This window comes from Alosa pseudoharengus, unplaced genomic scaffold, assembly GCF_046254945.1.
Source record: "Alosa pseudoharengus isolate Yale_2024_CS ecotype anadromous, Long Island Sound unplaced genomic scaffold, YU_APseudo_1.1 YU_APseudo_1.1_scf_23, whole genome shotgun sequence".
NCBI lineage: Eukaryota > Metazoa > Chordata > Actinopteri > Clupeiformes > Clupeidae > Alosa > Alosa pseudoharengus.
Window position 1 is genome coordinate 11,119,172 of NW_027468685.1, and position 26,458 is coordinate 11,145,629.

Here is a 26,458-nt window from a genome sequence, read left to right on the forward strand (position 1 = left end):
AGAACTTTTTCGGAGAGGTTTGTTAGAGCTCAGGTCCTAGTTCCTCTAGTGAGGCCCCCACAGCTGATACTCAAATAGGGCTTTTTGTTGCTGTGATTTCAGATGAGGTATATCCATGATGGGGAAAGGCAAAAAGTCACTATTACTGAGATGAGATGTTCAGACCAAAAAACATCAAAACCCTACAGTCACTATTCATGTCAAAAATATGTGGAGTGTACCTGTGCGGCGTTTCCGGTGTTTCGCAGGTGGTTCTGCAAGAGTTTGGTGGCTCCGTCCTGGAAGGTCTTCGGCAAAGCACCCAGCAACATGGTGAACTCGGGCGTGTTCAGCTGGAACAGAGCAATCAGCACAGCCTGCGCGGCCTGCAAACAGCACAGCACACACAACGGTTAGTGCCCAACCACACACACCAAACAGCACAGCACACACAACAGTTAGTGCCCAACCACAGACGCACGCACACGCACACGCACACGCACACACACACACACCTGTGCAGATTACACAATTTTTTTTGTCTTCCACGATGGTCTTTTACGACTGACCATGTCAGACTATGCAATCAGAGAACCATAAATTCTTGCCACGTTTTGGTTGGGAGATTGGCCACGTTACAAGATCATGTAGCTATCATAGGCTACTCGTCACGTGTCGTCATAGTGTCAGTGTCAAAACGGGAGTCGTAGAAGAATCCCAAAAAAGTCTGACAAGCTAGACTTTCGGCGGTGGAGTCATGGAACGTCGCAGACAATAAATCGCTGGTCGTTTAATAGGTCACATTACAAGACGCAATCCTCCTTCGGCGACGTTCCCGATCTTTCATATTCAGGCACGACACAACAAAATTGTGGCAAAATCTGGCTGAAATCATGTAATATGTAGCCTAGAAATCTAGACGCACCCTAGCGTCGGCAAATTAATTTGCTCAGCTTGTACGTCTAGTATCGAACCATAGGAATTTCTATTGGCTTAACACCGTGGATGTTCTCCAATCACAGCGCTCTATTTCGTTACAGAGTCTGAGGCGGGCTTAACAGGATAACGACATCCTGCGACGGTGAACAACAAGGAAGGTGGCTATGGCAAACGAAGAGCGGTTGTTTGAATCGGCGTTGGCGTCAACTTTGGAGGAGTTGGACTTGTGCTTTTCTTTGAAAGTAGATCAACACAATGCACTTAAGTCATTCCTTTCGAAGAAGGATGTATTTGCCGTTTTGCCGACCGGATACGGATATGGTCGTAGCGCTGGCCTATTGCATGCCTAGGCAGTTTGAAAGACAATTCTCTGCCCGCCCCTTGGATTAAGCGAGGTGAATGATTCGATGCCAGACTATACATGTCAATGATATAGGATGGCCTGCCAGGCTATGTAATATGCACAGGCCATTAGAGAACATACACCATCACACTGTTGAATCCTAAACCACATAAAATGAGTAGCGTATGAAAATTGTATGATCAAAATGGAAAACTAAGCCGTAGGTGGATAAATTACCACTGCTGGACGGTGTTAAAAATGGGAAATTCTTGTTGCCATTGATACAGTCTATATTATATGCTAATGCATCAACTGAAATCAGTTATATGGTATTATTGGAATCACTTGCAATGCAATTATTTTCACCCTGTGGATCAAAAAAACCCTGAGGCATCACATCACAGGTGATCTTCAGTCAGAGCTCTGATTGGAGCTTTCTGGTTGATAACCAGACAACCATGATAACCACAGTAAGGGACAAACAAGGAGTGTGCTTCTGCAACAAGAGAACTAGAGCCAGAGACTTTCTAATGTGGAGACACAGCACTCAAAAAATACTCCATAGAAATGCATGGGGCTAGTTTGTCACAGCAATATGGCCGTTGTCTACACATATCCCACCCCTTCCTCGGCAAAACGTCGACATGTGAATACATTGAGCCAATCATGTGGTGTGATGTGAATACATTGAGCCAATCATATGGTGTGTTGTGAAGACATCATGCCAATCATGTGTTGTGATCTCGCCGCTGGAGCAAGATTGGTGTCGTGAAGCCTTGCGCACGCACATTTCTGCCGAAATGGATGCCCGACGAGTGCCCAAAAAGCGTTGTCAAATGGCCGCCAAGTGGAGGGACTTGCCTAAAAGGACTTTGCTAGAGCTCTAAAGAGGAAGAGTGTGGTGTGTGTGTGTGTGTGTGTGTGTGAGAGAGAGAGAGTGTGTGTGTGTGTGTGTGTATGAGTGTGAGTGTGTGAGCATGTCTATGAGACCTTGCGGACATCGGAGCTCTTCGGTTCGGTGGTCCAGGTGATGATGCGAGAGACAGCGAGACGGGTTTCACTTGAGTTGGTAAAGTCCGTCGGCTCCATCTGCATCGTTAGTGTCTCAATGTATCTCAGGATTGCCACTTTCACCTGTGAACACACATTAACCCAACTATCAACACCGAAAAATATTTGTAATCAGATTACAATGCAGCAATGACGCATTCGGCTCATACCGTCATCAGTACAATGTTTCAACAAAGCTCATTCAATGAAGCACATTTTCTAACAATATCACTCTAACATAGATACGTCATGAACCACACATAGTCATATTTTGCAGGCACATCACAAGGGTACATCACACATTATATAAAAAAAAGACACACCACCTCTCCTAACAACCTACAGCAGTGCAGGCACAGCGGTTGCATATTTTCACCACAACTTCCCCACAGAATTCATTCACCTGAGGTCAAGGATACTCATGCTACTCTGATGACATTCACCACCAGCACACTCACAGCACAAACACAAAAGGTGTTCTCAAACCCACAACTGTGCAGACAAAAGGCACCCATCTAAAGGCGGTCAGTCGGCATGCTACGACGCTACGTTCGCAGTCATCCCTGCCCTTTATGTCCCCATTCGCTCTCTTGCTCTCCTCTGCGTGTGCCCTCTCTCCCCCCCTCCCTCCCTCCCTCCCTCCCGCCCACTCCCTCTCTCTCTCTCTCTCTCTCTCTCTCTCTCTCTCCCTCCGTTGGGCTCACTGACCTGTGTGCTTTGGCTCCACAGGCGGCAGCGCTCGGACAGAGAGCATGCTGAGCGCCGCCTCCGTACGGGAAACAACTCTATTGCCCCGCCCCCCGGGCTGCAACAGCCACGCCTCCCCGGCTTCAGAGAGAGAGGATACCAGTCAGGACGAGGAGAGAGTGAGAGAGAGAGGGGAAAGAGAGAGAGAGAGAGAGAGAGAGAGAGAGAAATAAAGGGGGAGGACAACAGTCAGGAGAGATGGTGAGAGAAAGATGATACGAGTCAGGGGGAGGGAGGGACAGATAGAGAAAGAGAGAGAAAGAATACCAGTCAAGCAGAATAGGGGAATGGGGGTGAGTTGGGGGTGGGGTGGGGTGGCGGAGGAATAAGGAAGGTTAAGGTTTGAGTGGGGAGAGAGGTGATGACCGCACAAGGGAGGAATGGGCCTTGATGGCCACATGAGAGCAACAAAAGATGGTGGGATGGAAAAAGGAAAAAATAAAGGAGGGGGGAGAGGAGAGTGAGGAAACGTTCAAGAACGAGTGCGTGGGGGAAATACAAGGCCTCAATCTGTGTGTCTCAGTAGCTGTCTGCATTTCAATATAGAACCCCAGCCCACATACAACCAATCAATAGTGATCATCAGTTGACATCAGTACTTTTCAGGTGATGTGAATTCGGGGGGGGGGGGGGGGGGGGGGTGGTGTTGGCACATCTGAAGCCGGCATGCACTACAGCAGTGTGGACATACTGTACCATGCCAAGAAATGTAAATGCCGTGCTGTTGTGGTTGAAGTGAGCCCTGCAGTGCTTGCTTACTCAGCCCAAAGGGAGGACTGAAATGTGCATACCAAAGGCTAATGCTGGGGTGACTATCTGGGGTGAAATTGTGTGTAAAATTGACTTTTCATTGACTTTCATTCATTACTTTGTGTGATGAACACTGAGAGTATTAATTTTAGATATATTTTAAATACAATTTTATTGTAATAGCATTGGCTTTAATTATTCTGGACTCCAACTAACTTGGTTAAGCAGAACTTTACATTTAGAACTGAGTGCCATTACTCTGTTATTTTGATCTCAGCACAATTCACATATGGTGGTTAAGGTGGGACTGGTGGTCCATTTTACCAAGTATTTGCATCAGGTTTTATGATACTAGAGCCTGCTGTCTCATCCTCTGTATGTTTGCATCCAAAGTCATGGCAGTATCATTGAACCACTAGGTATATGGTTATCTTACACATACAGTATGCTCATACACTCACTCATATATTTCACACCTGCAGCAGTGTCACAAAGCTTTGGACAACAATGCCCATAAAAGTGCCCTTAAAACTTTTCACTAACAGCTCAATTAAGTGTGAGTACAAATCCCCACAGGCAGGTTTTTTCCTCTAATTAGCCACTTTCATACAACCCCAAAGCATTTCAATTTGGCAAAGCCAGGCTCCTATATAAGTATACTTCAATATTAATTTGGAATAACTTGCAACATCTGATTGAAAGAAAAGAAAACCCTAACTATTTCAAAAAAATCTATTGAGGTAATATCACTACTACTTTTAGCAACAACACTGTCTTCAGTAACAGAGACAAGTACACAGATATGCGTCTTCTCCAAGTTTGTAACTGAACTGATTTTTATCATCCCATACCAAACGAGAACAGAGCTTCATTAAGAGCTCAAATTGCCTGTATCATAGTTCAAACAGTATTCAAAGACGTGACAGGTTAACGGTGAATGAATATATGTAAAAGACATACACCTGGGAACAGTGAGTCAGTCAGAGTGTCAGTCCCTCAACTGCAGAAGTCCAATTTAGGTTCAACTTAAGATCTCAGAATACTCTGTTTTTCTTCTCACTCTATTCTTATCTTTCCTTATTTCTCCTAACGGTCCCTTAGGAGAACCATGTGAGATCTCATTTCAGAAGTTACTTTCCTATGGCCGGCCAAGGCATACAACGCCCTGAGCACCTAGATCATCAGTCTAACCCATCTCTAACTCGGAAGCCATGAATCCCTTGATAGATTAGCATTTTTCACATGCAAAATGCAATCAGATCCATTAGGAATATCATAAGGAAGAAAGTTGCTGAACCAAATTCTTGAAATTCCTGCAAAAATATCCAGAAACTGTGCATCTGAAACAGACTTCCAATAATGACCTGACCTCTTGTAATATCCGATTAATTGTGTGTTACTCAAATAACAAATAATTGACACTATAACTATATTCGTTATGCAGTTTATCGGGGTAACAATTACGACAACTCTGGTTGTGAGTTTCTCTGGCTGATGACTAAAGTGGGGTGTTTACCTAAATAAAGAGGTGAACGAGCTGATGCATAAGTGTGTAAATTCTAATGCTGGAAATGTAATTCAGGTATGTTTTGCCGCAGTAAAAGGCTTTGAACACACTGGTCTGCTATATTAGCAGTGGGTGTGTTACAACAAATAAACAGCAGAGCCCTTATTGGAAGTACAGTATGTGCATCTCCTTAACAATTCCAGATTCCAACACACAAGATCACACTCGTGGTTACACCTCAAAGCACTTTAATGCAACGCTTAGAATAACTAAATAGAAAAATCCTCACCTGTATGCTTACCAACTGGGTCCTTCCTGGAGATGTTTTGTTCCAACCCATTTTCATTATACATTATAGAGACAGTTCTCAAGTAAAACTACATAGTTTCTAACAGTGATCTTGGTATTGTTTTTACATGGACTGGACTGCAAAATGCAGTACTTTTGAAGTATGTGTCCAGGGTGCAATCAAGAAATCCTCAGTAGCTATTTTTATATCAGATTTCATCATTGGCAAGGGAGGAGTAAACGGGATGCTGAATTGCTAGCTGGCAGCTAGGGAGTTTCAACAGGCTTCCAGTTACAACCGACAGTGAGAGTGGATATGATGCAATACCTTGAAATATTTTTCTGAGGCTTTAAGGGGCTTACCAAGAACCTAGCCTCTCCACCAGCTATTCCCAAACCAGTTCCCCACCTATGTGTCCCGGCAGACACACAGCCACATACCTTCAGGTTTGGAGTCTGAGTTTGGTCAACTGTGAACCGCATCAGGATGGTAAACTGAAGATCATTGGCGAATGACTCTCTATAGAGGAATGAGACAGAGAGAACAGAGAACTGGGTGAGTATTCATCACATGATTAAAGGCACATTTCTGAAAACTTATAACGAATAATGTTGAAATAGGCTTAACATGAGTCAGCTGTCACATACCCCCATTTGCCTAATTTATCATGTGTCCATTCGGTTAATTTCCCTAATGCCCAGTAGGGGGCAGACGGTATTATAAACTGGCGCATCCTATGGGAGCATCTGTGTCTGTCTGTCCATTTGTGTGTGTTTGTTTACAAGACTAGAAAAAATCCTCCCGGCATCAGGACCTTTTACCATATCTTTACTAGTACACAAGTGGATCTATTCTAAGTTTTTTTAACTGTTGCAGCTCCTTAAAAAGTACAAATCATAGAAGGAAAAAATTGACGCAACAGTGCTTTCTTCTAGCAGTACCCAACATTTATCACTCCTGATCTATGTACATGAAAATAAAGAATATATTTTCAATAAATGCAATTAATAATTTTGTAAATGTCCAATCAGAATATAAGAATATAATTCTGTACAGTTGACTTAAGAATGGCATATGCCTGTGCATCCATATGACTAAGTGAGTGAGACTTCAAACTGTAGAATGTGCACCCACCTGGTAACATCCAAAGCCCTCTGCACTTTGGCCTGGACCGACCCCAGGAGGTCAGCGCCCATCTTCTTCAGCAGCTGAGTGAGCAGCACAAACAGCCAGTCCTGCAGATCGTCCTTATGCACCCCGATGAAGTCCACCAGCGTCTCCAAAAACATGCTGAAAACCTGATGATGCAGACAACAGTTACGCCCATACTCACACCACTTTTACATCGTCGGACACTGCCATCACCTCCACAGAAGTATATACATAGAAAAAAACAATTAACATACATAAACACACAAAGCAAACCTGAGAGATCATAATTTTATAAAAATATAATAATAAAACACGGTTATAGTTGGTCTATCCAAAAAGTTACTCATATTTCATATTTCAACCTTAATGTTACACGTGTGTATGTATATACGTGTGTCTATGAAATAGTTTTGAGACAAACTTACCCTCTTCATAGGTTCATCGGGAGGAAGCATGGAGGGAGAGAGGGAGACAGAGACAGAGAGAAAGAGAGATAAATGTCTGGCTCAGGACTAATCTATTAGGTCATGCAATACATCCACATATCTCCAGGGGTGTGTATGTGTGTACAGGTGGGGGGGATTTGTCTGTGGTAAGTGGAAGGACAAAGAGTTATGCATTGTGTAAACAGTGTATTGTGTACTTAAGGCTTTCAATTAAGTGCTGTTTAAAGGAGAATTCTGGTATTTTGTAACCTGGGATCCTAATGTTCCTAAGATGTCTTCGAGCACTTTCATTAGGGACAAAGCAATACAAATCTATTCAGCAGTAAACAAGCTAGCTCAACATGCCATTACAAGTGTCAGCAAACATGGAGAGGATTCTGATCCCGTCTTGATAGATGTGTGCCATCAGTTTGATTTTAGTAGATGGCCTATATTAATGCTTTGCAGGCGTTTAGCCAGCCAGCTTAGCAAGCTCACTTCGCTTGCTCAATTATTACTGAACAGATTTTCATCTTTGTGTCCCTAATTAGAAGTACCTAAAGACATCTAACAATAGTACTTGTGCTGCCGGAATTCCGAAAAATGCCGGAATTCCCCTTTCAGGGGTATCTCTCGTCTTGTGGCAAGTGATAATGAGAACAAAATGTGTTTGAATGACAACAGTAGTGATGGAGTGTGAGAATGATGCCTAAGCACGTGTGATTGTGCATGTCTGTGTCACAGAATGGCTGACTGTGTATTTGTGATACCTTGAAGGAGGCAGAACTGATAATGGATTCTGCCGAGCCGAAGCCTCTGGCGTCTCGCTGTGAATCAGAAAAAAGGGCGGGACCAGTGCCTGTCAATCACAGAGCTGACGCTCATAATCATCCAATCACGGTGGAACTCAGAGGGAGGAACCCAGGAGACCATTTGCATGGCCAGTAACAGACAACATAAATGATTAAGTTAATATGTAGACTTTAGCGCACGTGGAGCTGCATGCTTTCTGTAAATGTAGCTTGTAGCCACTTAGCCACCTCAAATCTCATCTCTCAAAAAACAAATCCCTTGGGCGTGGTCTTAAATCTGGCTAATGAGCCCACGGCACGGCACTCAAAGGTCTTGCCTAAAGACTTAAATGCAGGAAGACACAGCCCTGCAAACGTGATAGTAATCTGATACTGGTCTGCAAGGGATAACTTATAAAACACTTTCAGATATACAGAGAGGTGTCAAAGTCCTAGTGCTACATGTAGGGATTTCCCACAGCAGCCAACTATTAGCAAACCAAGCCTATCTACCATCCAACAAAATAACCAACCAATAAGCAACCTATTTACCACCCAACAAAATAACCAACCAATAAGCAACCTATTTACCATCCAACAAAATAACCAACCAATAAGCAACCTATTTACCATCCAACAAAATAACCAACCAATAAGCAACCTATTTACCATCCAACAAAATAACCAACCAATAAGCAAACCATCCAACAAAATAACCAACCAATAAGCAACCGATTTACCATCCAACAAAATAACCAACCAATAAGCAACCTATTTACCATCCAACAAAATAACCAACCAATAAGCAACCTTTGTGGGCAAAAAAGATCGCCAACAGAGCAGCCCTCGAGAGCATTTCACTGGGGTTATCAAGTAGGCACCTTCCTTCTTCAGTGTTTTGTTGAATTAGGCCCACGACACCTCCAGACGTCTCAACAGTGGTGTCTGGCGTCCCAGACCCACCGCCCTTTACATTCATGATGGGTTCTATACCAATAAATACAAACAAATTCTTCGGTCATTCCTATTTGATGCTGTGGCCATTTATGATCCGATCAGCAAAATAACCAGACAAACCACACGTTCTTGATGCTGGGTCCCACAAACACGAACAACTTCTTTAGTCATTCCTCTTCGTTGCTGCGGCCATTTATGATCGGATCAGCAAAATAACCAGACAAACCACAATCCTTGATGTGGGCACCCGCAAATACCAACAAATTCTTCAGTCAATCCTCTTCGTTGCTGCGGCCATTTATGATCCGATCAGCAACATCTCCAAACAAAACGCAAACCCTTGATGAGGGCACCAACAAACAAACAAGTACCAGCAAATTCTTCGGTCATTCTGAATTTAGCTCAATTTAAAGCTAGTTATATACAACCAGGTCTCCAAAGACTGCAAGAAATCAACACACATTACAGTACATATGGTCATATGTATATCAATGATAAGCTGATGTGAGCTGCTGATTCTTTTCATCTTGTTTAGATCGCTAGAGCAATGTGACATCACAAAAATTTAAATTTGGTTGGTGATTGGAAAATCCAAAACAAATCAATATTCATACAAGCAAGAATCATACAAGCAAGTTAAGCTGTCTAAATGTGCCAAAATGTCAGAATGAACTGAAACAGCAACCTCGCCAAAAATTAAACACTGTTTCAGTCATCTGGCAACTAAACAGTACATTATAATGTACACATCTTCCTTTTTGTCAAATCACTGTTTCTGCTGGTTAGCGCATAATACATGCTAACATTTCATCAAATCGCAGACACAGTAATGCAACCAAGAGAAAAGAGCAGCTTAAGATATAGATGTTATAGGTTCAACGATATTCAATTATCTTGAGGGTGGGTGACCAGTTAAACATGCTTATGTGTCAAACTCAGCCCAGTGCATCTGTGGGGCAGAAAGAAAGAAATGTCTGTGTGTGACAGTGAAAGAAGTGCGCAACTGCAGAAGCGGAAGTAGTTTGTTGTGCTAGAACCGGCCAAAGAGGTGCCCCTGGCATGCCATTGCCCATCCCCAACACCAGGATTAGTGTGTGTACATGCCTGGTGGGTGTTGGTGAGTGTCACATTTGAGCGAGTGCGCAGGCTTTGGTTTCGGCAGAATCCACTACAAGGTGTTTTGACGTGCGAGCAGGTGAGTGTGTGAACGTAGTGAGTGAGTGGTTTTCCTTTTCTTTTTAATGGCGTGCCGGTAATACCTTGCTGTGAGGGTCAGCGAACATTCTCGTGAAAATCTCACATAACCTCTTCAGTTCCACACGACTGCAAGGAGACAGACACAAACAACACGTGTTTAAGAAGATAAATATGCTTTTATGCTAAAAAAAACAAAACAAAACAAGAAATTACTATTTGGTTCATGCTTCAAACACGTAGTGATCAAAAAGGTTGCCTATATTGCAAAACAGATTTATGGATGACCCCCTTCATCCCACCAATCACGTAGATCACGTCGCCATGATCTTCCATCTTGCGTATGTCCAGACAAACTACAAGTACTCCAGCACTCCAGTACAAACAGTCCTGGTTTTTCCCCCCCATAAATAAGCACACACGATTACAAAGACATGCACATGCACTGTGTGAATTCACCCCCCCCCCCCCCCCCCCAAAAAAAAAAACTACACGCAAGCCGTGCAGTGAGTGTGTGTGTGTGTGTGTGTGTGTGTGTGTGTGTGTGTGTGTGTGTGTGCGCACACCTGAGCGTCCGCTGGTTCTTCAGCAGCGTCTGGAGACCCATGAGCCCCTCCTTCCTCTCGCTCCAGTTGGCCGAGGCGCAGCGGTTCAGCACCTCGGCCACGTCCTCCGTCTGCCGCATGTACGTGGGGATGCTGCTGCCGTTCCGAGACGAGTAGGAGCGCTCGGAGCAGGCGCTGGACGCGTCGCTGGCGGCGTCGTCGTCCGAGTACATCCCGTACGTCTCGTAGCGTCGTCGCGCGGGTTTCTTCTGCAGAGGGACAGACACACACACAGAAAACATCCATAGACATGCACACACCCAACATGAGTACACACTGAGCAATAGAGAGCAGCAGCTGAGTTAAGATTCGGCTACACAAGCATAAAGAAAGGAACGAGAGAGAGAGAGAGAGAGAGAGAGAAAGTGAGAGAGAGAAAGAGAGAGAGAGAAAAAAAAAGAGAGAGCGAGAGAGAGAGAGAGAGAGAGAAAGAGAGAGGGGGGGAGCGAGAAAGAGAGAGAGACAGAGAGAGAGAGAGAGAGAGAGAGAGAGAGAGAGAGAGAGAGAGAGAGAGGGAAAGAGAGGGAAAGAGAAGGCGAGTGATGCATGTTTGACCCACCTTGCTCCTCATGTCTCCTAATAACTGGCAGCATTAAGACAGCAAGAGTACAGAGTAAGAGTAAGACACAGCACGTACAGATAAAGGTTTTGGCTGTTAGCACAAGGTGAAGAGAGGATTATAAACACAGAACGAATAAGTTGTGAATAAAGAGCAATAATTATTATGACCACATATCAATACGTGTATGTGAAAGCATATGTGAGTCATGTGTGTGCTTATTTGTGTCTGTGTGTGTGTGTCTGTGTGTGTGTGTGTTACCAAAGCATCAGCCAGAGCCTCCTCCACATCCGATCCAGTGTTTAAAACTCTCATGGCACTCACAGACGAGGACAGACGACTAGACTGTGATATCCCCAAAGCAGAGCCTTCCAAGAACACATACACAAAACACAATGTAAGCACAAGAATCATCCACCACCTAAACTTAGGCTAAACTGGAGGTGTGAGGTATACCAATCATGTCACTTCACACCAGAATGTAGACTTAATATTATCACTGGTGAAACAATGAAATCAAAATGAAATTAAACTTAATAGTGTAGTAATTATTACACGAAACATCTCAGTATATCAATAATCCTACTGGACACCATCAGCACAACTTATATAACCGTATGCACCCATATGCTAGTGATATCATATAAAATAAAAGTTTCCGAAAATACCTTTATGGCTGGATGAAACTTACCTTGCAAAATGAATGAAATATAGAATGAACAGAACAAATGGAGTTTTGAAAAAGGAACAACACAAAATTGAACTTGTGAAATGAGCCATGACACAGTTATCAGGTGAAGGGAGATCTGTCCATGTGTGGGTCAGTAAATGTTTGCGTTAGCCTGCATGCGTAGGCATTTCAGAATTCATTCCTTTCAACATCCTGCCTTCACCTGACCGCTAAATCATATTAAAAATTCTGACGGGCAATGTGATGACCAAAGAAAATGACCGCTGAGAGCTGAATGGAGACCAAATGAATGAAATGGGAATTCAAAATGAGAGCGAGGGAGCGAAGTAGAGACTGGAGATCACCTGCTGCCCCAAAGGCTTCGGCAACATGGAGCGCACCAGTGGAGCGAGAGTAGTGTCGCGATGCTGTAACACACACACACACACACACACGTACACACATATACACACACAGCGCAGGGTTAGAGCCACGGCGACAGGCACATACAAGAGCAAGGAGACAGACCCTCCACCTCGTGCCCAGACCCATTGTGAGTACCCGAGTGCACTCCAACACCCACTCAAACCAACTAATTTAGAGTCCAGTTCTGTTTCTTCCCCCTGACTCAAGTAGCATGGGACCTACAGAGACAGTCGTACACAAGCAGTGTTTCACAACACAACCACCCACAACTCTCAATTCTCTCTTCCGTTCACTCATACAAAGGCACGCACACACACACACACACACACACGCACGCCCACACACACACACACACACACGCACGCACGCACGCACGCACGCACGCACGCACACACACACAGGCGCACACACACAGGCACACGGTTTTACATTACAGAGACATGCACAGGGATTAAAGTGAAAAAAAATCGTTTGACTGAACTTTTTTCAGGCCATAAGTCATACGTTGTTCATATCTACCTATAGAGATAGCACCCCTTTTGCGGTCGCGACCTATTGGTTTTTAATGTACAAAAAGATGCAAACAGCAAAGTAAAGGGAGTATTCGCCTTATTCACACAGCGGCCATTGTTTAAACCAAAACGAGGCTACAGGGTACACTTACTATATAATTAATGCCACCTACAGGTGAATGCATAGAACATAACAATCCTATGGTTTGTGTACCCTAGCCTTGTTTTAGCCGCCATGTGAATAAGGCGAATTGAGAGTGTTCTTGATTGAGATTGAGTTTTCCTGATGAACAAAAATATATTTTAGTACCATCCCTGACCATTGCTGATTAGCCATTGCTGTTCTTTTCTACTGCAGCAATATTGTAGAAAGGCTTTAACACACTCTTATTTAATTACTTCAGGCCAAAAGTGTTTAAAGGGGAGATTTTTTTCTTGTTAATATGCAATTCAACACCAAGTAAAATCTATAAAATCAAGTTTGCAAGACTTCCCATTTCCTCATCAAAGTAACAAATCAGAACATTCTAGATATTGTTCATATTTCCATTTGTTGCCCCATCCGCATTTAATGATAACATGGTAATTTTGAGTTTTACAGACAACTCAGTTTTCCAATGAGCAGCAATACTTTGTGTGCTCATGCAGGAGGTCTGCGCATTTGTAACGACAATCTGGAGACGGCGCTTTTGTCTTCAGCAACAGATTGTATAAGGTTGACAAGAGGTTGCGATATGGTTAAGGACAGGTCGTGTTGCGCTATGAAAGAACATGCGTAGCCTACTTTCTAAACGTAAAAACGGTCAGCCATAGATAAACGTAGCCTACCTCTGTCGTGGTGGCTAGTTGCACCAGGTAGGGAAGATGTCCTGAAGTGCACGAACGTTAACCTTATGGCGGTCTTCTGATTGGTGGCGTGCTAAAACGTTTTCCTATTGCATCCATAAACAATTTTCTTGCAGCGAACCGCGCAAAAGCAAACTCCTGGCACTTTAATTTCTTTACACCATGGCTTGTTAGTTCTCCCCCGTTTCCAACAGCTGCCCATCTGCATTTATTTTTTAACTTTTGACACCTGCCTTCCTTTAGCAACAACGCATCCATGACAGCTAGTGGCCTTGCCAAATAGACGCACACAAATCATGACGCTAATATGCGAGGTTCTGGTAGGCCCACTGGTTATGGTTTTGTGCTATAAATTAATAATATTTTATAGCAAAGTTTTAAGTTGACTATTTTAATTGTATGGTTATTTTTTGTCAACATACACTCACAACCTATTGTCGTTAAAAGTGAGGCCTAAGCAAAATAGGCTACAAGGCTGTCTGTGCGTCACAAACACGACTGACCCCCTTACTCGACACGCTCAGTCAAAACCTTCCGTCGCAAATTGTGAAAAACATTGTTGTATGTCATAACAGACGGGATAATAAATTGCATAGGCTACGGTTTATATTGCGTCGCTTTACACATAATGTTAGTTGCATTGATTAAAAACTGTAACAATAATAGTAGCCTACATCGGGTGGCATAGCAGGCTATCTGTTCAAGTCATAGGTGACACCCAAAATGAATGACCTCCCCTGACAAGAGTTCGCGATAGTAAGTGTCTACATTGATGCACGGAAAGAACACAGCCTCCGAATTCGCAAATAGAGCTCACAATATCATATCCAAAAAAGTTAGACGGATTGGCCAACCTCATCAGCTGTCTCGATTGTGTCACTATAATCCAACTTTTAGACCGTTATAGTCCTCCATACGTGTTCTTTTTTATAAGCAAACGCCCGAGACAAGTGTGTAGCTACAACATACAAAGCGAAACTCATGGCTGACGTAGGACGTATCTTCTTGAGCGGTCACGGATTGAGACACAGAAAGTTCTCAAGAACATTAGGTCTTTAAACATTTACCTTATATTTGTAGTTGCCTTAAAAAAGGAAAAGCAAAGGTGACAGTCCCCCCCCCCCCCTCCTATTTTTTTTCTCATCGGATCTGCATCGATCTCAAATATGACATTTCTAAAATCAAATTGACGGAAATCCGTCCTATGACGGAGAACTTTAATCCTTGCATGCAATCTGAAAGATCTTTAACAGGCAGGAAGTCATCATGCTCTTACAGCTAAGTGGTTACAAGAAAATCAATACGAATTGTGCTGGAAGAGGAGGACCTAAAATAATAATTTCACAGATGCATGTTGACTATTACAAAAGCATGATAATTTGACTCGCATTGGAATGATTACGGTATCATTTCTGCCAAATGACACTGTGAGGATTCAAAAAAAAAAAAAAAAAAAAAAACACTCCTACACACACCAAATTCATCCCCAAAAGAAGAATTTTGGACAGTAAGAAGTCAGTAATGATTATTGGTAAATGCTCCATTAACTGCCCACCTCTAAATCAATGCTGCTTGATGCTTTAATGAAGTCCAGTCAACAGAGCACTACATAAACAGTACTGTGTAAAAGCACAGACAGCACTCCACTGACTTGACAGCAATAAGCATCAGCAAGTTGTCTGAAGGTCCAGGCAAGAGACATGCAAGCGCAGGCAGAGAAATGGTCACTCATGAGTATCCGTGGTGCGAGACATATCGGCCGCTCCTCCGCGCAGCAGGTATTTCTTCATATTGACAGTGGCCAAAAATGAACGCCATCGGTGTAAAACTTATCTGTGTAAAACTAGATTCTCTAAGCAGAAGTCACACACTGGGAATAAATCAAATAAAAAAAAAAGACATATTGTGGAGAAATGTATTGTCGATTCGGCATATAACAGCTCCATTTTGGGATCCTGTTTCATCCAGTTGGCATTTTCCCCCCATGCTGACCAGCAGACTACTTGTACGCAGTTCTGTCAGATTTTCTTCCAGACTGTGGAACCATCAGCAAAAAATTCTGTATGCTAGACATTGTATATTGTGGGAGACTTCTTTGTATTTTTACTGTGATATGGATCCCCCTGGGTCTCATCGAGCAACACTACTGCCAGATAGGCGAGGCTAATCAGCAAAGGCGCTAGTAGGTCAAGACGGGACATTTGTGCCATTATAGTCGCTAACAGGTAGCATTCCCAACACATAGCTCTTCATGGTGACAGTCCTGTTTTACCTTTATATAACATGCACTATTCTCCAGCTAGCATCTGTTGTTACAGCATGGGCAGAATCCAAAAGCAACTTCATCAGAATTATTTATATCATTTAGCTTGAGATCTATGAATTCCCACTGGCATGTCACCGTTGCAAACCAAAATGAAATCAGCAGCCGTTACATTACTAGTCAGAAATGTCTGCGGGCTCAGGGAGGTGTGACCGGGCTCTTCCCAGGCCAGCTCAGGCGCTTGCTACGTTAGGACGTGGTGTGAGCTGTGTTACTCACCGAGAGGGGTGAAGGACCGCACAGGGCTGGCGTCTCGACTGCTCTCGCGACTCGCCTCCCGACTGCACCCCTGACTCACGCTGGGCCGTGGGATTCGGCTGCCCCGGGCTACGGGTGAGAGAAGAAGGGGGGGTGGGGGGGTAATATCAGACGGGTGCAACTGTGAGCCAGACAGGAAAGGCTTGAGTAATACATTCCTATTCCAACCAAGGAAAAAAGCTGGGAATGCAGGGAATGTAGAGGACTGAGTTTCTACCTCCTTTGGCTCCATTGTAGATGTGAGTGAGACTGGATGGAGCTGAAAAAGTAGGAAAGATGTTGATTTAGAGATAACAACAAAAACAACTGAATGGAAGTAAAATCAGCGGCAATTTAGAGGCAATTAATCGTGTCCTGCTTAGACACCTAAAAATCAGATATCAAAAAATTAGTAGTATACTAAGTACTATACGTAGGTATGCAAATAGATAGATGTTGGTGTTTCCAAGTTCATGGCTTTTGTACATCTCTGTCACGTCCCTTGTAAGAGTGTGTACAAGTGTGTGGCGTCCCTCGTAAGAGTGTGTACATGTGTGTGGCGTCCCTCGTAAGAGTGTGTACATGTGTGTGGCGTCCCTCGTAAGAGTGTGTACATGTGTGTGGCGTCCCACGTAAGAGTGTGTACATGTGTGTGGATGTAAATGTTTTCTTACCCACAGACAGGCGTGTGGGGCTGTTGTCTCGACTAGCTCCCTGGCTCCGTGGTATCCGACTGCGTCGCTGTGGCCCGGTCCCAATGCTGCGGGGGGCCGTACTGAGCATGCTCAGAGCTGTGCTGTTTAGCACTCGGCCAGGAGAGCCTGAGCGAGACCCCGCTGCAGGGGAGAGATGGACGTCAGCAAAGCACACACACAACCACAAAGACATACGACAACAAACACAGACGTGAAAATGTAAACACACACACACATACATATACACACACAATCTTCTTAACCAAAGTTCAATATCTTGTGATGGCACACTATCCTGTTGTGTAAACTACCCTGGGGAAGAAATGTTGAATATTTGTGTCTGTATTTTATTTTTCATCATAAAAACATTTCAACTTGGGAAACAATGGTTATCCCAATTTAGCAAGTGGTCTTCGTTTACACTGATCGGCCAAAACATTACGCTTAATCAAAGAAAATACCCTTAATTGACAACGGAGATTTTCAAGGCATGGGATATATTAGACAATAAATAACAGTGTGCTCCTGGAGTTGATATGTCGAAACTGCCAGGCTTCAGCAGTACCGACTACCTCACAAAAGCCCAAGGTGGGATCCCTGTCAGGGTGTCTGGTTCACTTGGCATGTAGTCGAACCAACAGAAGAGCAGAAAGATTCTAATAATCGCTACAGGAGGAACCTCTTACAACATGAGGTGCTTTGCACTCTGTTGTTAATGAAGCAGGTTAGTCTGGGGTGGGGGGTTGCCCACGCCTGCCCGTATCCACCAGAGAGTGCACCGCCATTGGGAAGGAGAGCATTTGCACTGGTCTGGAGCAATGGAAGAAGGTCGCTTGGTCAGATGAGTCGTTTTCTACAGGAAATGTGCAGCCTGGTACGTGTACATGGTTTACCCAGGAGATGCATTGTCAGAAGAACATGTAGAAGGAGTCACAGGAAGGAGTATGATCCTCTAGACACTGTTCTGCTGGGAAACCTTTGGTACAGAACTTCTTGTTGGTGTCCATTAACCCTAAATCAATGCATTGTTGTGCGTTTTGCCTAAAGATAGTGGCCCCTTTTGGAATAAGGCATCTTGCCAAAAACACACACTGTGTCCACTAATGGTCCAAGGAATAGAAAGAGATGAAGATGTTGCCCTGGCCTCCAAATTCTCCAGCTCTCGATCCCATCAAACATCTCAGGGATGTGGTGCAAGTCCAATCCATGTCAACTCCACATCATAACTTATAGAACATAAAAGATCTGTGAGCATCTCCAGAGCACCTTCAGAGGTCTTGTAGAATCCATGCCACAGCAGGTTAGAGATGTTCTGGTGGCATACAGAGGACCACCAGAATATTTGGAAAGTGGTCATAATGTTTTGGGTCATCTGTGAATCCCTTCTTCCTTTGTGTTCCTTTTCAATATCCAATTGTTCAGATTGTGCTCTCATCCGTCGTATTCATATTCTCAGTCCTTACAACTGAGAGTGATCCATGGTAGATCAAGCTACTGCCACCAGATGGCATACCCTCGCTCGTGCACAGTAGGCCTATTGGCTTCATGCCATTAAACGCCTAGTTTCCAGACTAAATGTTCCCCATCAGCATCACTACTTCTGTACTTTTGAACAAAGGATTTTATTTTGTCAACGTAAACATGCTTTCCTCCCCAATAAAATGCATTTACACGGTAATCATTCAATTACTTCTGAGAGCTGAATACTGTTTTCTGTCTGTTGTATGATAGATTTACTGTGCCAGAACAAATCAATTCAGTATTTCCGAAAAGCTATGTCTGTACAGCTAACTAAAGCACCACACAGACAAACACATAACACACACACACAGAGTTTCAGTTATATAAATGTTCCAGTGATGTGGCAACATTTAAACAAAATCTGACTTTAGGACAGTCAGAAACAAATTAGCAAAAATACCAGCTATCACAAACAGGTAGTGTACTACAGCCTATAACAAGTCCCACTATGTTGATGAGAAATAAACTACAACTACCACATTCCCACAAGACTAGAACACTCACAACACCTACTAGCTCAATTCCAGAACAGTGAACACACTTGGTGTGTGCTAACACCAATTAGAGAGGGGATGGTGGAGCCCACAAAAAAAGAGGGAAAACTAAGAGAAGGAACATATTTGAGACACGAGGAAGTGCTTACCCCCAACTGGATTGGCTGATTGTGATCCTGAGCCAACAAGAGGGTATGATTTCAGTTGGGCAGAACGGCCCGTAATTTAAGAGCCGAGTTCACAGGAGCAGCAGATTAAAGGCGAATGGCAATGATGAGAGTTTATTCACAACAGGTAAACAAACACTGTGTTGACAGAGTGGAGGCTGATGTAGGCTGATGCTGATGATGATGATGATGATGACACAGAAGAGCAGCACATTCTGACCACACAGGAGAAGCCAAGCTGCACACCGACTCAGCACACCAGCTAACACATGGTCACACGGACCCCCCTCTCTCCAGCAGCGCTGGGCCTGGACAAGGATTTAGGGTCTGGGGGTCAAAGGTCACCCTCAGTGTTCAGGTGGGCCGCGTGGAGGTCAAAATCAACCTCCTCAAGTAAGCCTATATCCAGTTTGCTCAGCACTCTGTACAGAACCCAATCCCCACCCAAAGACACGCAAAGACACAAACACCCCACAAAAACATGTACACAGCTGAATTTATGTGGAACTGTGTATGTGATAACTTGAAGGCTTTGGTTCAGACAGAAATGGACTCTATGGTGACACACCCCGATGAAGTAAACACGCAAGGCATGCAAGGAAATGAACACACACACACACACACACTCACACACTCACACACACATGCATCCTCACAAGCAGGTACCTGGTGTACAATCTGAATCATCTGAACCTAAGGCACAGAAAGAGTTGAGGAGTGGAAGATTACACCCCAGCACTACAGCTCACTCAATCAAACACACAGCTGCACTTCTGGTCAGACACACTTACGTTGAGACTGCGACACCATCTTTGTTCGGCTGCGTCCCCTCGAGTCGGTCTGGACACTGTTTGCTGTGGACAATACTTGCTTTGTTCGAAGGCGCCCTAGGGGGGGGGGGGGGGGGAACAAAAAAACAAAAATGTAGTTAGGCCTTATATGTAAACCCCTAACAGACCCAGATGGCATACAGTCCCACATCTGCACAGTCTCCACAACACACATAAGCTGAAACCCAGATGCACGGCTGTGAGAGGGCAGAGAGGAAATGGCCAGATGAGTAGATGAATGAGATGGATGGGAGAGAATGAGCAGAGAGAAGACAGGGATCAGGATGTCAGCACTACCATGGCCTGTGGTTGGAATCCCTCCCTAGTACAATACAACATGCATTTCTACATAGTGCATGCAGTCTTTTTAAATTCACAGCTATGACTTGATCAGATACATTAATACACTATGTATACCCACAATGCATTGCATTTCTACATAGTGTATGCAGTCTTTTTAAATTCACAGCTATGACTTGATCAGATACATTAGTACACTATATACCCACAATGCATTGCAAATTGTACCGACAATGTACATGGGAATTTCCCCATTGTATGGGGAGTTGACTGAAGAAAAACAAGAATGCCTTTACAACTATTAAAGGCATGTCTATGGACACCTAAAATTATTTGTATTTATTATCTATTACCATTTATTTTGGTTTAACATTACATTCAACATGCTTTGAGTAAGCCATCTTAAATGTATGCACTGTAAAAACAGGTATTTAAGTATTGTTATGATACAGATATTCCCTATTTCCATAGAAATCCCTATATTGATAGATTTTTCTATATAGGGAACAGGGAGTCAACAAAATAGTATAGCATTCCAACCACGACCATGAAGATCCAGATGAAGTTACAGAGACAGAGAGAAACGACATGATCTTACCATCCATCTTATCAGTGGCATCATCTTTCAGGCCAGAAAGAAGAGTAAAGGAGAGGAGTAGAGGAGTTAAAAGACCCAGAAAAACACTCAGGCTCCACACACATGCATCACGCAAGCACTCGCTCTCTCAAAGCACTCATACAGGTCCCTTTCCACAATGGAGTTGAACTCCAGACACTCTCTGGATCCTGTCAGCACCCTAGTGCAATGCCCAGACATTACCTGGGTGAGCTGAACCAAGGAGAGAAACTTTTTTGGACCAGTTTTGTGCATCAATCATGCACGGTGAGAGCAAGACAAACAAGAGCACGTCTGCAGACTGAAGGGTAAGAGAGAAGTGTGTCCGCAAGGGCACAGGCACAGAGGATTAGGCCAAGTACACGGACAGAACCAGATGTTTCAGTCTCCTCTGCACCTCCATCACTTTCTTCCTGTCACTTCTTCTCTCTTCCTCCTGACCCCCCCCCCTCCCCCCTTTCCTGACTCTGCCTCACTCTTGGCCCCAAGACAGGCGCTTCTTTTCTATACTGCTGCCTATGTGCCTGCCTGTGGAAAATGTAGGCCTTGATTCCACAAAAGACCCTGAGATGATCGTGACCGTAAAGGGCATTACAAACAGAACTGCCACTAAATACCTTTAAAATGGTAATAAAGAAAAGAAAAACAATCAATAAGCAATACGGCAAAAACCTTTTGTTTACGTACTGCTGCTGTTTTTGTGTTATAACACTGCTGTCTATATACACCCTTCCACATGTGGGGCTCACCCAAGCACACCCATATTAAACAGTACTGGGGGAAAGAGGGGAGCCTACCTAGTGATGCATAGGAGCCTACGGGCGTCCGGGATGCCCCTCCCTTCTGGCGAGCCGCTGCCCCGGCTGCCGCGGTAACGTCCACGTCGCTACGGGAACGCTGCAGGGAGCCTGGTGAGCCGGTAGACTTGGCTGGAACTGGGGAGAGTACCAGAGTATAAACATATCATCACCCAGCAGTTACACACCATCTCAACTCAAATTATTTGTAGCAAAGATGTATTAAGAGATCTAATAAATAAATCACACATTTCTTATCATTAGCCTGCCACCTTTTCACAACATAACATTCAGGATAAGCAGTAGCAATGAATCCATGCTGTGCATATTTTTTACAAACATCTAATTGACTAAATAAGCCCATAAAACATGCACCATGATTGCATTGATTAACTTTTTAATTTCTCAATAATGTGATAGGAAAAACAACACTATCGACAGTGTAGATCACACCAATATATAAGCAATGAAGTTCAAGGACTTCTCTTTAGTTTTCTGGAATCAAACTGATTCAAGGTAAAGATCAGGGCAAATGCAAAGACAAAAGCATTTCCAGAGAACATTTCCCATTGCAAAACTGAAGAACACCAGATGTCTTTAGAAAGTTTGTCATCCGGCCAGGCTCAACAACCAGAAAATCAAAGAGGCGATCAGGAATCTCACTCTAACAGACCTGCATGGGTCCTGTGCAGAGGTGGAGGGAGCTGCCAAGACAAACATCCCAGAAGTACTTCATCTATCAGGCTTAATGAAAGCCATTCCTCCGTAAAAAAAAGAAGCATAAAGCAGCAAGGCTGGGGTTGGCCAGAACCACATTGCCAGCGCCAGGAGCAAATGGGTCAATGAAGATTCTCTGACTCAGCAAAAAACTGATCACCAAGAGAGAGAGACGATTGAACAACAGGCCAAGCTCTAAGTTGTATGCCTGATGAAAGCCATCAATCACTCAGCACCTAGATCAGACGACATCATACTGAACCATGTTTGAGGTTACTTGTCAGCAGCAGGGACAGGGAGAGCTATGAGCAAATGTGCCTCTAAAAAGTGCTACATCGCCGGGCAAAATAAAATGTCAGATTCAGACATTTCAGATTTTGGACACATTCTATTACGGGTCAAGGTGCATAGTTTGAGAACTACAGAATGTGTCAAGGCTATGACGACTTACCTCGTCCAGGGGCAGCTGACCACTTCCCCAAAGGACGGCTTTAGAAGAGAAGAGAACACGTTCAGATAGCTGAAAGCTGGTCAGTTGCGTAAGGTCAGGAACCTATTGGTCACAACACTGGCCTGGACATGCTTATCAGCTAGGTTAATGCTGTCCACCATCAGTGGTTATGTATATCTTGAATTTCCCCTTGGAGATCAGTAAAGTATCTATCTATCTATCTATAACAAATAATCACTCCTTCCAAGTACTGTATACTATTCAGAAATGTATTAACTTTGATTGCAGAAGTGACAGTTCCCCACTGACACGTGTATCCTACTCCTTCTTACATGAATACAACATAAAAACAAACAAGGTTTGTTTTACCCTTTTGGATCAATAAAGTATCTATCTATCTATCTATCTATCTATCTATCTATCTATCTATCTATGTACTGAATATGTATATATCTGTGTATGTGTTTACGAGCATGTTTGTATTTGTGACTGAGCTTACTTTAAGCTCTCCTGTGAGGAAGAGGAGGAGCGGTCAGACTGGGGCAGGGACGCCGCACTGCCTGAGCTACGGAGGAAGGACTGAAGGGTCTTCTGGTAGGACGCCTCTAACGAGGAGTACAGAGACTCGGCCTCGGATGGGAAATGAGCCTGAAGACCCCAGTAGGCCCTGAGAGAAAAAGGAGGGGTGGGGGAGGGGTGGGAGAACACAGAGAGAGAGAGAGAGAAGAGAGAGAGAGAAAGAGAGAAAGAAAGAGATAGAGATAGAGAGATAGAGATAGAGAAAGAAAGAGATAGATAGAGAGAGAGATAGATAGAGAGAGATAGAGAGAGAGAGAGAGAGAGAGAAAAAGAGATAGAGATAGAGATAGAGATAGAGATAGAGATAGAGATAGAGAGAGAGAGAGAGAGAGGCAGCTGATGATATCGGATCTGATGTAGGGCAGTAAGGGACAGGGCAGGCTAGGCTTGTGTAAAATGGGGTCAGATGGAACCAAAATAACCAAGCCAACATGTCTGGAAATCTCTTAAAAACATCTATCTGGATTTTTATGGGATTATTGGAATGGAGTGACCTGACGGTCCAATACTAGATAGATAATGCATAATAATGTGTAGGATTTGAGACCAGCCACATGTACAAGAAAGGACTTAACAGTGGCGAGACATAAATACTATTTCTTCATGCATTTAATGTGGATGCACTAGAAACATTTTTAATAAGACACGCACGCACGCACGCACGCACGCACACAACGTGAGTGAGCAGCCTTACTTCCTAGCCTCCACTCGAGCCTCCGAGTCGGCGTCCCGGATGCCCTTCTTAATGCTTTCCACCAGCACTGAAGCGTGCCTGTGAGAGAAGAGAAGAACCAGGCGAGGGACATGGAGAGTTAAACATGCTACATTCTTGGACAGATTTTTCGATCTGATACTGATTATTACTATCAGTTTCACTGATCCTAAGTAGTCAAGTGTAAGATTAGGGGTTGGGGTGGGGTGGAGGTGGGTGAGACTCAGAGAGAATATCTAAATATTCTTAGTTTCGTTATCTTCCATTACACAATAGTATTGTTTATCCCCGATATTCACAAGATGTACCTCTCAAGAGAATGAGTCTGCCACTCTTGAAGAAGCAGATCCAGGAACTCATAACAGCGTCTGAAAAGAGGCAATAAAACACACACAACGGTAAACACAAGTCAGCAGGTGCACAATGATGCACCAACCACTGTACACCATTTTCACTCTATTCAGAACTTTTAGAAGAGGGCAACATACACTCCATCAAAAACCCCATTGTCTTATTACGTGCGTGCACACACACACACACATGTAGTATAGTATGTATATGTATATATATATATATATATATATATATATATATATATATATATATATATATATGCACACACATGTAGTATAGTATGTATATATATATATATATATATATATATATATATATATATATATATATATATATATATATATATGCATGCACACACACACACAGACTTTCTTTCATCCCTGTCCAGTCTTACCTTCTCACTGCTACCGATTTCGAGGCGCAGTTACTGGTGATGAGTGGGATGAGGCGCGGAACATGCGTGTGCTGTAAAGGAACAAAGACAAAGACACAGACACACACACACACACACACTTCAACTTTCTTATACGAATTAAATATGTTCTGTTTTTATTTCCTCTGGTACACACTATTCCAGCACTCAGATAAATGGTGCATGTACACTGTGTGTGTGTTTACCCGTATGATGCAGCGTATAGCAGCCACTCCGGATGAGGCCATGATCTTCGCACAGTTGGGGATGAGGTTGAAGAGCACAGGAACGATGGCCTCTGCTCCATGATCAAACTTATTCCCCAGCAATGTAGACAGATACCTACACACAAACATGCAGAACAGGGAATGCAAAGGTGAAAATTGACATGAGAACCCCTGCTCTATGGGATTCAGGTCAGACGAGTTGTCTGGCCAATCAAGCACAGTGATACCATGGTAAGCAAACCAGTTAATAGCAGTTTTGGCACTGTGGGCAGGTGCCAAGTCTTGCTGGAAAAGGAAATCAGCATCTCCATAAAGCTTGTCAGCAGATGGAAGCATGAAGTGCTTTCAAATGTCCTGTATTGACTTTGGACTTGATAAAACACAGCGAACCAACACACCAGCAGATGACATGGCACCCCAAATCATCACTGACTGGAAATATAAAACTTGAAGCAACTTGGATTCTGTGCTTCTCCACTCTTCCTCCTGACTCTTGGGACCTTGATTAGATCCGAATATCCAAATGAAATGTAAAATTTGTTTTTATGTGAAAAGGAGTTTGGACTTCTGGGCAACGGTCCAGTTCTGTTTCTCCTTTAGCCCAAGTAAGATGCTCTAACCTTGTCCCTGATTCAAGAGTGGCTTGACACTAGTAATGTGACACATTTCCTGGACACCTCTGTGCGTGGTGGCTCTTGATGCAGACTCCAGCCTCGGTACACTCCCCCGGTACAAGTTCTTGAATCGGCTTTGCTTGACAACTCTCTCAAGGCTGCGGTCATCCTTGTTGCTTGCACACCTGTTCTTACCAGACTTTTCCATTCCAGTCAACTTCACATGAATATGCTTTGATGCAGCACTCTGTGAACACCCTGCTTTTTTCAACAATGACCTTCTGGGGTTTACCATCCTAGTGGATAGCTGTATTCTGGACAACTATCAAGTCAGAAGTCTTTCCCATGATTGTGGTTGTGTTTACTGAACCAGACTAAGAGATTAAAGGCTCAGGAAACCAACATTTCTGTATTATAACATCTTTATTCTAAATCTTTATTCTAATATTTTGAGAAACAGTTTTTTGATTGTCATGACCTGTAATAATCAACACTCAAACAAAAGATGCCTTGACATATTTCACTGTAAATGTAATCAATCTTGAATATAAGAAAATAATCACTTTATGAACTAAATTAGGGGGAAAAACTTAACTTAACCTTTCCACGATATTCTATTCTATAAGACACACCTGTTGTATAATCCTAACAATGCAACAGTTCCTTGTCTT

At 43.5% G+C, this 26,458-nt stretch overlaps 1 protein-coding gene across 1 annotated transcript in view; it reads right to left on the reverse strand.

The window, feature by feature from the left end:
* The window catches only part of clasp2 (cytoplasmic linker associated protein 2), a 55,543-nt gene that overhangs the window by 5,122 nt on the left and 23,963 nt on the right, over positions 1 to 26,458 (reverse strand). The window contains exons 12-33 of the mRNA XM_076301442.1: positions 25,153 to 25,288; positions 24,929 to 24,999; positions 24,489 to 24,548; positions 24,163 to 24,240; positions 23,389 to 23,556; positions 22,890 to 22,927; positions 21,722 to 21,859; positions 19,970 to 20,065; positions 16,976 to 17,137; positions 16,540 to 16,581; positions 16,284 to 16,391; positions 12,323 to 12,385; positions 11,549 to 11,655; positions 11,288 to 11,311; positions 10,690 to 10,937; positions 10,189 to 10,252; positions 7,952 to 8,008; positions 7,182 to 7,184; positions 6,739 to 6,902; positions 6,045 to 6,123; positions 2,252 to 2,395; positions 222 to 365 (exon numbers count right to left, since the gene is read on the reverse strand). Of these exons, the coding sequence (XP_076157557.1) occupies positions 222 to 365; positions 2,252 to 2,395; positions 6,045 to 6,123; positions 6,739 to 6,902; positions 7,182 to 7,184; positions 7,952 to 8,008; positions 10,189 to 10,252; positions 10,690 to 10,937; positions 11,288 to 11,311; positions 11,549 to 11,655; positions 12,323 to 12,385; positions 16,284 to 16,391; positions 16,540 to 16,581; positions 16,976 to 17,137; positions 19,970 to 20,065; positions 21,722 to 21,859; positions 22,890 to 22,927; positions 23,389 to 23,556; positions 24,163 to 24,240; positions 24,489 to 24,548; positions 24,929 to 24,999; positions 25,153 to 25,288 (2,194 nt within the window). The remainder of the gene's footprint in view (positions 1 to 221; positions 366 to 2,251; positions 2,396 to 6,044; positions 6,124 to 6,738; positions 6,903 to 7,181; positions 7,185 to 7,951; positions 8,009 to 10,188; positions 10,253 to 10,689; positions 10,938 to 11,287; positions 11,312 to 11,548; positions 11,656 to 12,322; positions 12,386 to 16,283; positions 16,392 to 16,539; positions 16,582 to 16,975; positions 17,138 to 19,969; positions 20,066 to 21,721; positions 21,860 to 22,889; positions 22,928 to 23,388; positions 23,557 to 24,162; positions 24,241 to 24,488; positions 24,549 to 24,928; positions 25,000 to 25,152; positions 25,289 to 26,458) is intronic.